Here is an 11,162-nt window from a genome sequence, read left to right as displayed (position 1 = left end):
GTGAATACATCTGGTATGGTAAATCTCTTATCTACACAATTAACTTTTAGATCTGACTTACAGCCATAAAAAACAAGTGAATCTTTCAGGGCCACCACAGACCTCTGGTTTTCAGACTGTCAGGAGGTGAAATTTAAAATCTCAACTTGTCGTAAGTTCTCCTTACGCAGGTGGAAATAGCCATGCCACTCACAGTCCTTTTAGTCATTACTAATGCATTAAAAGACAAGAACAGTAGCCACTTCATCTGCAAATAAGGGAAATTATCATTTATCTTATTTTTTATTTTATTAAAACAATTTTTTTATATTGATTTATTTTGGGGAGAGCACAAGCGTAGGAGGGGCAGAGAGAGGGAGACAGAGGATCTGAGGCAGGCTCGGTGCTGACAGGCTGATAGCAGTGAGCCCGACCGGGGGCTCCAATTCACAAACTGAGAGATCATGACCGGAGCCAAAGTCAGATCCTCAACTGGTGCCCTGGGAAATTATCATTTAAATAGAGGTGGCATCTCAAACAAGGGTGCAAGATGGATTACCAAATCAATATAATTGAAACAAGTGGATAGCCATCTTGGACCCATAAGTCAAGTTGGATCCACACTTGATAATGTAGATATATATACATATATATGCCCAAATTGTTTTTTAAGTGTTCTGTTGTTAAAAAACAAAAACAAAAAAAAAAAAAACAAATCATGAAAATAAAAGAGAAAAATACAGGAAAAGTTCAATGGAGAAATTTTCTAACTATAATTCAAAATCCAGAAGTCATAGAGACTGATAAATAGAACTATATGAAATTTGAAAACTTGGGGCGCCTGGGTGGCGCAGTCAGTTAAGCGTCCGACTTCAGCCAGGTCACGATCTTGCGGTCCGTGAGTTCGAGCCCCGCGTCAGGCTCTGGGCTGATGGCTCGGAGCCTGGAGCCTGTTTCCAATTCTGTGTCTCCCTCTCTCTCTGCCCCTCCCCCGTTCATGCTCTGTCTCTCTCTGTCCCAAAAATAAAATAAAAACGTTGAAAAAAAAAATTAAAAAAAAAAAAAAAGAAAACTTTTGCTTACATTTAAAAAATACATGGAGGGGCGCCTGGGTGGCTCAGTTGGTTGAGCCGACCGACTTTGGCTCAGGTCATGATCTCACGGTTCGTGAGTTCGAGTCCCATATTGGGCTCTGTGGTGACTGCTCAGAGCCTGGAGCCTGCTTCTGATTCTGTGTCTCCCTCTCCCTCGGCCCTTCCCCTGCTCATGCTGTGTCACTCTCACTCTCAAAAATAAATAAACATTAAAAAAACAAAAATAAAAAATACGCGGAAAGGCTAAATACAAATGGCAAAGTGGGAAATATTGTCGATACAGAACATGGGAAAAGTGCTAACTTCTCTAAGGTATAAACACCATAGAAATTCATTAAAAGGGTAGAAAAATGAGCAAATATGTAAGTAGTCCACCAAAAAAAATTCAAATGGCTTTTAAATATGTAAAAAGGTACTTGACTCCTAACCCACCTAATGGGTGGCACTCTTCGTCTCCAGTCCTCAATGTCTCAGACTCAGGGTCTGTTGTCACCAACATACGTAAAACACGTATACAAATGAGGTTGGGCATTTGCTTGAGATCATCACCTCAAGCCCTTTTTCTCTGACAGAGCAGCCCCTCCAGTGATAGCAAAGCCTAGAAGCCTCCAGCTTACATGTTAAGCTGGTGAAACATTAAAGTCAGTGCAAGAGAATATTACTATACTTTGGTTTATTGTTTTGTGGATTTAGATGCTATGTGTCTTAAATCACGAAACAACCAAAAATGCACACAAATACTAGCAATATGATCCAGTATGTTTTGTCTTTGAAATTGGTATCCGTTATTAAAGAGGCATTATAAGGAAGATCGCAGTCAGATTTTAACAAAGCATAATCGGCTGCATACAAGTACAGATTCTGAGGTGAAATTCTGTGTTATAACAGGCACAACTCGAATATCTTCGGTGCTCAGTCTTCCCCATTCCCGGGCGAAAGAGCTGGAAATAAAATAACCGTCCTTACAAGAAAATTGAAAACCACAAGTGCCCTACCTGAGTTATTCTAATTAATGAAGTGAATACATTGCTGTAAGGCTGAAATTAGTCACATTAACTATCTACACTCTAAATTAGCAATCGTTTTTAATCTCCCAAACATGCATTTTGCACAAAATGGACCATAACGTGGGGGTACTTTGCAAGTCATCATAGGTGGTCATGTTGCCACGTCTCCGAATTAAATTGGATCCATCGTTTTCCAAGTAATTGATTCTTTCTTGCAGTTCCTGGTCTAAAGCTTAAATTCAAAGACTCCAAAATATACAGAGCTTAAAAGGAGAAAGGTTGTGCAAATCCAAGAAATCAGATCCATTCCTATTTGCATCTTAGAGGCTTGCAATCATCTCTTCACTTGAGAGCCAGGACTGGTCAATCAGTGGAGTTGGCAGGCAGGCCATTGTCATCCGGGGCAGACCTGGCTATTTCACTGACCTGGATCAATGCCGACAAAGAGGGCAGAAAAAGACAACTACCCGGCAGGACGACAGTGGCAGACTTAAACACCATCCTTCACTGGTCAGCTGAAAGCAGACACCATCATCGGTGATATCCGAGACAGGAACTCTGCTGACATGCCAAGTGCAGTGGAGGTAATATATATGGTCTTGATTGCTGGTGAATTGACTATAGGGATCTGGGGAAATGGATTTATTGTACTGGTTAACTGCACTGGTTGGCTCCAAAGGCGAGATAGCTCCGTGATTGACATCATCCTGGTGAGTTTGGCCATCTCCAGAATCTGTGTGTTGTGTGTGGTATCTGTAGATGGCTTTGTTCTGCTGCTCTCTCCACATGCGTATGCTCAAAATGAGACAGTAAACACTTTGGATGCTTTCTGGACACTGAGCAACCATTCAAGTGTCTGGTTCACTGCTTGCCTCAGCATTTTCTACTTACTGAAGATAGCCAACATATCCCACCCGGTGTTCCTCTGGCTGAAGCTAAACGTTACTAGAGTCGTCCTGGGGCTTTTTCTGGCGTCCTTCCTCACCTCCATAATTATTAGTGTCTTTTTGAAAGAGGGATCCTGGGGTCACGTCGAAGTCAATCATGAGGAAAACATAACTTGGGAATTCAGAGTGAGTAAAGCCCCAAGCGCTTTCAAACTGATTATCCTGAACCTGGGGGCTCTAGTTCCCTTTGCTCTGTGCCTAATCTCCTTTGTCTTGTTACTTTTCTCCCTCTTTAGACACACTAAGCAGATGAAACTTTACGCCACCGGGTCCAGGGACTGTAGCACAGAGGCACACATGAGGGCCATAAAGGCAGTGACCATCTTTCTGCTTCTCTTCATCATGTACTATGCAGTCTTTCTTGTAGTCACTTCTAGCTTCCTGATTCCTCAAGGACGGTTAGTGCTGATGTTTGGTGGCATAGTCACTGTCATTTTCCCATCAAGCCATTCGTTCATCCTGATCATGGGCAACAGCAAGCTGAGGGAGGCCTTTCTGAAGGTGCTAAGGTGTGTGAAGGGCTTCCACAAAAGAAGGAAACCTCTTGTTCCACAGAGAATCCTGAATACGGGGAGAAAGAAATCAACAAAAGACTGTCTCCCTTCTCCCCGGGGATTACATTCATTTGCTTAATTGTATGCTGTTAAGAGTCATGCATATCTATCATTATTCTAAATTTCCCTTTGTGTTCCTTCACATTTCCATCTTGTTTAACTTTAAGTCAAATGTTCTCATCGAGCCACGTGCATTTCCTTGTGTCTGCAGGAAAGATGAGCCTAAGGCAAAGAGGTTCTCCTTTCTGTCATATTCTGGTAAAAACCTTGAGCTCAAAAAGCAGCAGAAGAATTTCAGGCAAACAGGCTGCGGGGAAGAGGTTTTAAAACATATCAGCCCTTCCTATAAAATCGATCCTATAAGAAACTGTACTTCTTCTGAGCCAGGGGAGGTCAGTTCTTATTTTTTTCTGCTCTACCCCCTCCATTTCTAGAATGATTTGTCCCATTAAGGAAGGAGATAAAACACTGGGTGAGACCCTCTCTAGGGTGAAATATAATGTAGGAAAAGAGATGTGATCTCAAGAAAATGTTTGACTAGGAAAAGGAGTGTGGGGTCTACAGTTAAGGGATATGTATATCAAAACCACCCAGCTTTAGAGTCAATTCTCAAAGATTCTTTGAAATGTTTTCTCTACCCTTCTAGACTCAAGAATCTTTGACATGTTTGTTTGTTTGTTTGTTTGTTTTTTCTCTCTTAGCATCATTATCTTTTCTATTCTGTTTCTGGTAACATTTTACAGATAACTAGGTTTCCTTAAATTATTAATTTCATGCTTTCCTGTAACACATTATGCAATAGAAATAGGAAATATACTACATATGTTATTTACATTACTTAAGTACTTAAATACAAGAAGAAGAACCCTCGTTCTGTGATTTGTATTACTTCGAGTTAAATTTATTGTGGAATGGGTCTCCCAAGAAAGAATAAATCAATTTGATAGTAGAATTAGTCTTCTTCCCTGAAAACATTATTCGGTTAACATTTTTAAAAATGTGATTGCCCCATCAGGAGAAATGACTACAATGTAGAATGTGAGGTTGAAAGTCTTATAAAAAGAGTTGATTATAAGAGAATAAAGTGTGTTTCCTTAATTTTATATGAAAATGTTTATTATCCAAGAGACAACATTTTGGGATGAACATTTCAGACGGGGAGCATTTCCTACATTCAATGAAATGAAAGTAGCAAATTTTAATCTAGCATCTTTCACTTCTATTAAAAAACTGCATAGAGGCAAAATATTTGTAAATATTGCCACATGCCTGCCTGACTAATAACACTATAGCATGTATAATTAGATTGGTATCATATCCTTCTCTGATTAACCATTTATATGAAAATGAAAATTATTATCCTCTGACTGAACGTTAATTTTCTCTAATCCAATTGTACTGATCATTTCCAAAACTAAAATTCATTTCCAAGAGCCAGGAAACCTGACTCTTGATTGGCCTACAGTTTATGGTGATGAAAATGAACTTTCATTTTACCCATTGTGATTTTTATGGAATACATGGTTTTTTTTTTCTTTGCTGTCTGTGGCTCCCTATTTGAAACTCGGTTCAACAGGTCGAACGGAGTACTCAAAACTTAATAGCAAGAAGCCTGTTGCAAATTCATGAAATTGAATCTCTTTTAATGGGTATGAGAGCATTTTCAACCAAACATTTCACTTACCACTCACTAAAGGGTGAGGATTATAATTTGCCCATGCTCAAAGCTAGTCAAAATGTTTGGAACAACCCGTTGGTTTAGTCCTCACAAAGGTAGAAGCCATCCTATTTCCAAAGAGAGCTTGGTACTCCTGGAATGATATCAAAATCCAAATAGTGAATGAAAAGAAAACATTATTTCGTGACTTGAAGAACTTATTACCACCGTTCAACTGAGAATCTGTAAATTAGCCCATCTGCAGTGATAATGGAGACCAGGGTGTTCTCTCTACCAATATGCTCTGTACAGAAGACAACATCTTTGTGATCATAATAACTGGAGAATTCATAATAGGAATTCTGAGGAATGTATACACTGGACTGGTAAACTGGATTGACTGGATTAAGAAGAAAAAGATCTCCTCAACTGACTATATCCTCCCCAGTCTAGCCATCTCCAGAATGTGTTGGCTCTGTATAATGATAGTAAATATCATCATAATGATATCTCTACCCAGATTTTTATGAAAATGCTAAACTACAAAGCCATCATGCATATCGTCTGGACAGTTGCCAACTACTTAAGTATATGGTTTGCCACCTGCCTCAATGTTTTCTATTTCCTCAAGATAGCCAACTTCTCCCACCCACTTTTTTCTCTGGCTGAAGAGGGAGAATTGACAGAGTGATTCACTGGATTCTGCTGGGCTGTTTGGCCATCTCCTCCTTGGTCAGCCTTCAACTGACAGTGACACCAAATTATGATTAGGAGTTTCATGAAATTGCAGAACATAAAAGTAACTGCACTGAAATGTTCCATGTGAGTAAGAGTCAATTCTTCAACCCGCTGACCCTCTTTAACCTGTTGGCAATTGTCCCATGGACTGTGTCATTGATCTCCCTTTTTCTTTTAATTGTGTCCCTACAGAGACATGTCAAGCAAATGAAACCCAGTGTTACAGGCTGTGGAGATCCCAGCACAGAGGCCCAGGCAGGAGCCATGAAAACTATGACTTCATTTCTCTTCCTCCTTTTTGTGTGTTATGAGGTTTCCCTTTTGGTGACTTTTAGCCACCTTATGAAAGAACGCAAGTTTGCTGTGATGTTTGGAGAAGCTATACCAATTCTCTATCCTTCTGGTCATTCACTCATCTTAATTATTGGGAATAACAAGCTGAGGCAGGCATCTATCAGGATGCCAAGGTATGGCAAAACGGCCTGCATGATGTAAAATCTTAGCTTTATACGTAAACTTGAAAACCAAATCTTGTTGCCTAATAAAAAAAAAATACATTCTTGTTTCGTCCTGTTATCCCATTTATTTTGGGTACACATCTTGAAGTGTTCTTGAGGCCTATTAGCACATGAATGTATATATCCTTTCTGTGTCTTTACACCCCAGATTCTCACCTTCACTCTTTCCTCTGAGAATTTCAGAGCTCACACTTACTCTTTTTGCCGCCTTACTGCAGAGGTTAGGCATGTACTGCCTAGTTACTTTCTTTTAAGATTTTACTTTGGCCTGGGGCGCCTGGGTGGCGCAGTCGGTTAAGCGTCCGACTTCAGCCAGGTCACGATCTCGCGGTCCGGGAGTTCGAGCCCCGCGTCAGGCTCTGGGCTGATGGCTTGGAGCCTGGAGCCTGTTTCCCATTCTGTGTCTCCCTCTCTCTCTGCCCCTCCCCCGTTCATGCTCTGTCTCTCTCTGTCCCAAAAATAAATAAAAAACGTTGAAAAGATTTTACTTTGGCCCATGGTAGAGTGCACTGAACTGCACTGATTTTTTTCATTTTTTCCCTATCACATATTTTCATTGCTGACCCTTAATTTTGCCCCCTTGGTGGCTCTGTTGGGGCATTCCCATTTGGATTATTAACTAGGAACTCGGATCTCCCCTGTCCCATGTCTGGTTCAGTTTCCCAGTTATGTATCTGTCTCCTCCCAAGTGAGTGAGGCTTTAGGTTGTCTCCTACATAATATATTCTGGCGGACCTTATTCTGGAAGCTCCTATTCATTTTCCTTGAAATTAAGTTTCTGTACAAACAACTTGCTGTTCAGGCAGCAGTAGGATGGGAACAGAACTCATTCAAGCATCTCTCCCTAAGGGTATTCCTAAATGCTCTTCACAATCTCGGTAAAAGGATGGGGGTAAGTAATATCAATCAGACTGCTTTGCTCAGGTTCCTTTCTTAACAAGACCTGCAAGGGCTCTTACCCCTCAAGACTCTAGAAAAGCAATTCATTGAGAAGAAATTAGCATACATTGTAGAGTAACTACATGCTATCAGTAAAAAAGCAATGTATGCCCATAACACATACAGAGTAAATTACACGCACACAAAAAGAAGAAAAATAAAGAGTCACTACAAAAACCTCATTCTACTGTGAACAACAAATCCTTCGTTACTAGAGTAGCACTGAAACACTTGATCTGGCACGTCTAAATTCACGTCTGTTCCGATACTGACTGTGCATTTCAGCTCCCGCCATTGGCTGTGTCAAATTCTGGTCTATTTCAATCTACTCATTTCCTTTTGTTATAACTAAAATATTAATTGCCTGAAGATTATCAATTTTTCTGCATATGATGATGTAAAATAAAGTCCCAATGTTTACAGTCTTATGTATATAAACGTAATCAACTATATTTCTAATATCCTAGCATTTCGGATGCTATTTGTTGTACGAGACAGGAGAACTGATGTTCTCTTGATGGGATAAATTAGTGTATTCTGCAAAATATCTGCTAATTCTTCACTGAAACGAACTTTAAATTCTTCTGCAGGTTTAGATGCAATAAATATTTTATAAGATTAGTACTGTTATGCCCAGAATTCGTGATCCCCAAAGACCACCAGGGAGCCGAGTCCGATGCAAAAGCAAAGAGCCTTTATTCGAGCTAGCTCGAGCTCAATCCCCTACCTGCACCGACGCAGCGGTGAGATACCAGGGAAAGAGAGCCAATTTCAAAAAGACAAAGGTTTTATTGGGGCCTGGGGGCAGTTGGTGAGGTAATGGCTATGGCCTCAGCCGATTGGCTGGGGAGGGGTCCTGGGGAAGGGTCCGGCAGGTGAGGGAGGGTTTACTCAAGGGGAGGAGGTGTGGTCAAGGTGAAGGACACAGAACAAGATGGAGTCGGCCGGCGTAGGCCCGCCCTTTCATTCCCCCCTTGTCATGTAGCTTACAGACCCAATCATGGGACCGGCTGCATTTATGGTGACAAGGAGAACAGAGTCTGGAGGTTTACACAAAGTTCTGGGAACCAAGTGTCCCTGGGGTGGCTCTGGGACGTCTGATTAAGTATTGTCCCCGAGCTGGTGTCTATGATCTGCCAGGTGATGTTTTGGGGGGCGTGGTGACTCCCGGCAGCATGAGCAATGACAAGCAGAGTTAACAGTTACCAATATTAGGTAGGTCGAATGCGCTGTAGCTTGAGCTTGAGCGGGTTGTGTTGGTCCCGACTGATGGCCCATCGCGTGACGAAGTCCTTCCGGATCGAGGAGGGGTCCGCTGGCTGAGCGTGGGTGTGATGGACCCAGGTCGCGATGCCGTCTACCTTGAGAGCGGTGGGGGTTGTCAACACCACGATGTAGGGTCCCTTCCAGCGCGGCTCGAGAGTCTCTCAGTGGTGCCTCTTGACGTAGACCCAGTCTCCTGGCCTGTACTGATGAGGTGTCGGGATCGGGCCAGCCTCGTAGATGGCACGGAGGCGCGGCCAAGTGTCCTCGTGCGCCCTCTGGAGCCCGCTCAAGGAAAGAAAAAGTTCTTGATCTTTAAACTCAGCAATAAGTTCAGCTCGAAGGCTGGGAATAACAGGGGGTGGCCTGCCAAACATGATCTCGTAGGGAGTAAAACCCAGAGTGTAAGGAGTGTTTCTAACCCGGTAAAGGGCGTACGGTAGGAGAGTTACCCAGTCCCCGCCAGTCTCCATGGTTAATTTGGTAAGGGTCTCTTTTAGGGTTCTATTCATTCTTTCTACCTGTCCTGAGCTCTGGGGCCTATAAGCACAATGTAATTTCCAGTTTGCCCCCACCGCCTTGGCTACTGCCTGTGTTACCTGCGAGATAAAAGCTGGTCCATTGTCTGATCCTACCAGGGCAGGAAAACCATACCTGGGTAAGATGTCTTCTAGTAGCTTCTTAGCCACCGTCTGAGCCATTTCATGCTTGGTTGGGTATGCCTCCACCCAGCCAGAGAAGGTGTCTGTAAATACCAGGTCCTCGTGTAGTGCCTCGTCGAAGATGGTGGGTGAATTTTTGAATCCCTGAGGTAGCCGTGTCCAGGTGAGTTGCCCACTGTAGCCCTCCTCCGGATCATGCCACTCGAAGGCGAACAAGGGTTGGCTCTGGGGTGCCAGCAGCAGACTGAAGAAGGCGTCCTTTAAATCTAGTACAGTATACCAGACCCTAGAGGGCGCTAAGGAGCTCAAGAGAGTATATGGGTTGGGAACAGTTGGGTGTATGTCCACGACCCTCTTATTTACTTCCCGGAGGTCTTGTACCGGTCGGTAGTCATTTGTGTGAGGCTTTTTGACCGGCAGTAAGGGGGTGTTCCAGGCAGACTGGCAAGGAACTAGTACCCCTAGGCTTCGTAGTCTCCGGATGTGTGGCTGGATCCCCTTCCAGGCCTCCTGAGACATGGGGTATTGTTTGATCCTTACCGGACTCTCTCCTGGCTTGAGCTCTACCAGGACCGGGGTCCTGTGAGCAGCTAGTCTTATCCACCCCCACCACCGGTATCTGCCCAAACCGAGGGGAATTCTTGTAGCCATCTGTCTATATTATCCTCTCTCGGGAGCGCCTCCTGGTGGAGGAGGTATTCATCCTCCAGTTTCATGGTCAGGACCTGGATGGGGTGGCCCTTGCCATCGGTGACCTGAGGCCCCCCTTGTCTGAAAGTTATCTGAGCTCCAATCTTGGTCAGTAAGTCCCATCCTAACAGCGGGTATGGGCATTCTGGTATTACCATAAAGGAGTGGGATACCCGGCCCGTTCCCAAATCTACTGTTCTTCGGGTAGTCCATGAATACTGGCTCATACCAGTTGTCCCTTATACCCAGGACTTCTTGTTGGCTAGTTTTCCTTGTGGGGTGCGGAGGACCGAATGTTGTGCTCCGGTGTCGACAAGGAAGTCAATAGGGGTCCCCTCCACTTTAAGAGTTACCCTGGGTTCGGGGAGAGGGTCTGAACCCTGACTCCCCTAATCACTTAGTTCATCCAGCTCTAGGACTTTTACTCGATCAGCCTTGCTTCCCTTCCCGCCGGCCCTTTTCGGACAATCTCGGGCCCAATGCCCTATCTCCTTGCAGTATGCGCACTGATCCTTCTGCAGCCTCTGCTTCCCCCCCTTGGTGGTGCTTTTACCTTTTCTTGCATTGTCTGCCAGCTGCCGGAGATGGCGGTCTCGTTCCTCGGGGAAGTCAGCAGTGGTAGCTAGCAGTATTCTGGCCAGGTCTCGAGTCTGCTTACTGCTGGCAGCCGCCATGGCACGAACCTGCTTGTCCTCAGGAGGCTCCCGGTTATTATATACCTTTTCGGCTACCACCAGTAAGTCCTGCAGACTTTTTTCTCCTAGTCTATCTATTTTCTGTAATTTTCTCCTAATGTCTACAGCCGATTGGTTTACAAAGGCCATGATAACAGCTGCCTTGCTTTCCGGAGCCTCTGGATCCATGGGGGTATAAGTACGGAATGCCTCCATGATCCGTTCTAAAAAGGCAGCCGGAGATTCATCTTTTCCCTGTTGTACATTTCCTACCTTGGCCAAATTGGTTGGCTTTCTAGCAGCCATTCGGAGACCCCCCATTAGAGTCTGGCGGTAGACCCGGAACCTCTCCTTACCTTCTGCCGTGTTGAAATCCCACTGGGGACGAGTTAAGGGGAAGGAGGCATCTATCTGAGCCTGGTTGGTGGTGGGATTCCCAT

General features: G+C 43.8%; 2 protein-coding genes across 2 annotated transcripts; both read left to right on the top strand.

Annotated features, from left to right (window-relative positions):
• Window positions 1-2,646: 2,646 nt before the first annotated feature.
• Window positions 2,647-3,660, top strand: TAS2R9 (taste 2 receptor member 9). The gene has a single exon (XM_047868079.1). The coding sequence runs from the start codon at window positions 2,647-2,649 to the stop codon at window positions 3,658-3,660; it is 1,014 nt and encodes a 337-aa protein (XP_047724035.1).
• A 1,877-nt stretch (window positions 3,661-5,537) lies between these two features.
• On the top strand, window positions 5,538-6,471 carry TAS2R8 (taste 2 receptor member 8). Its single transcript, XM_053447932.1, is given in 4 exon segments — window positions 5,538-5,747; window positions 5,749-5,784; window positions 5,786-5,911; window positions 5,914-6,471. Coding segments are annotated over 4 exon segments (930 nt in total).
• Window positions 6,472-11,162: the final 4,691 nt, after the last annotated feature.

Source organism: Prionailurus viverrinus, chromosome B4, assembly GCF_022837055.1.
Source record: "Prionailurus viverrinus isolate Anna chromosome B4, UM_Priviv_1.0, whole genome shotgun sequence".
Lineage (NCBI taxonomy): Eukaryota > Metazoa > Chordata > Mammalia > Carnivora > Felidae > Prionailurus > Prionailurus viverrinus.
This window is presented reverse-complemented; position numbering and strand designations above follow the sequence as displayed.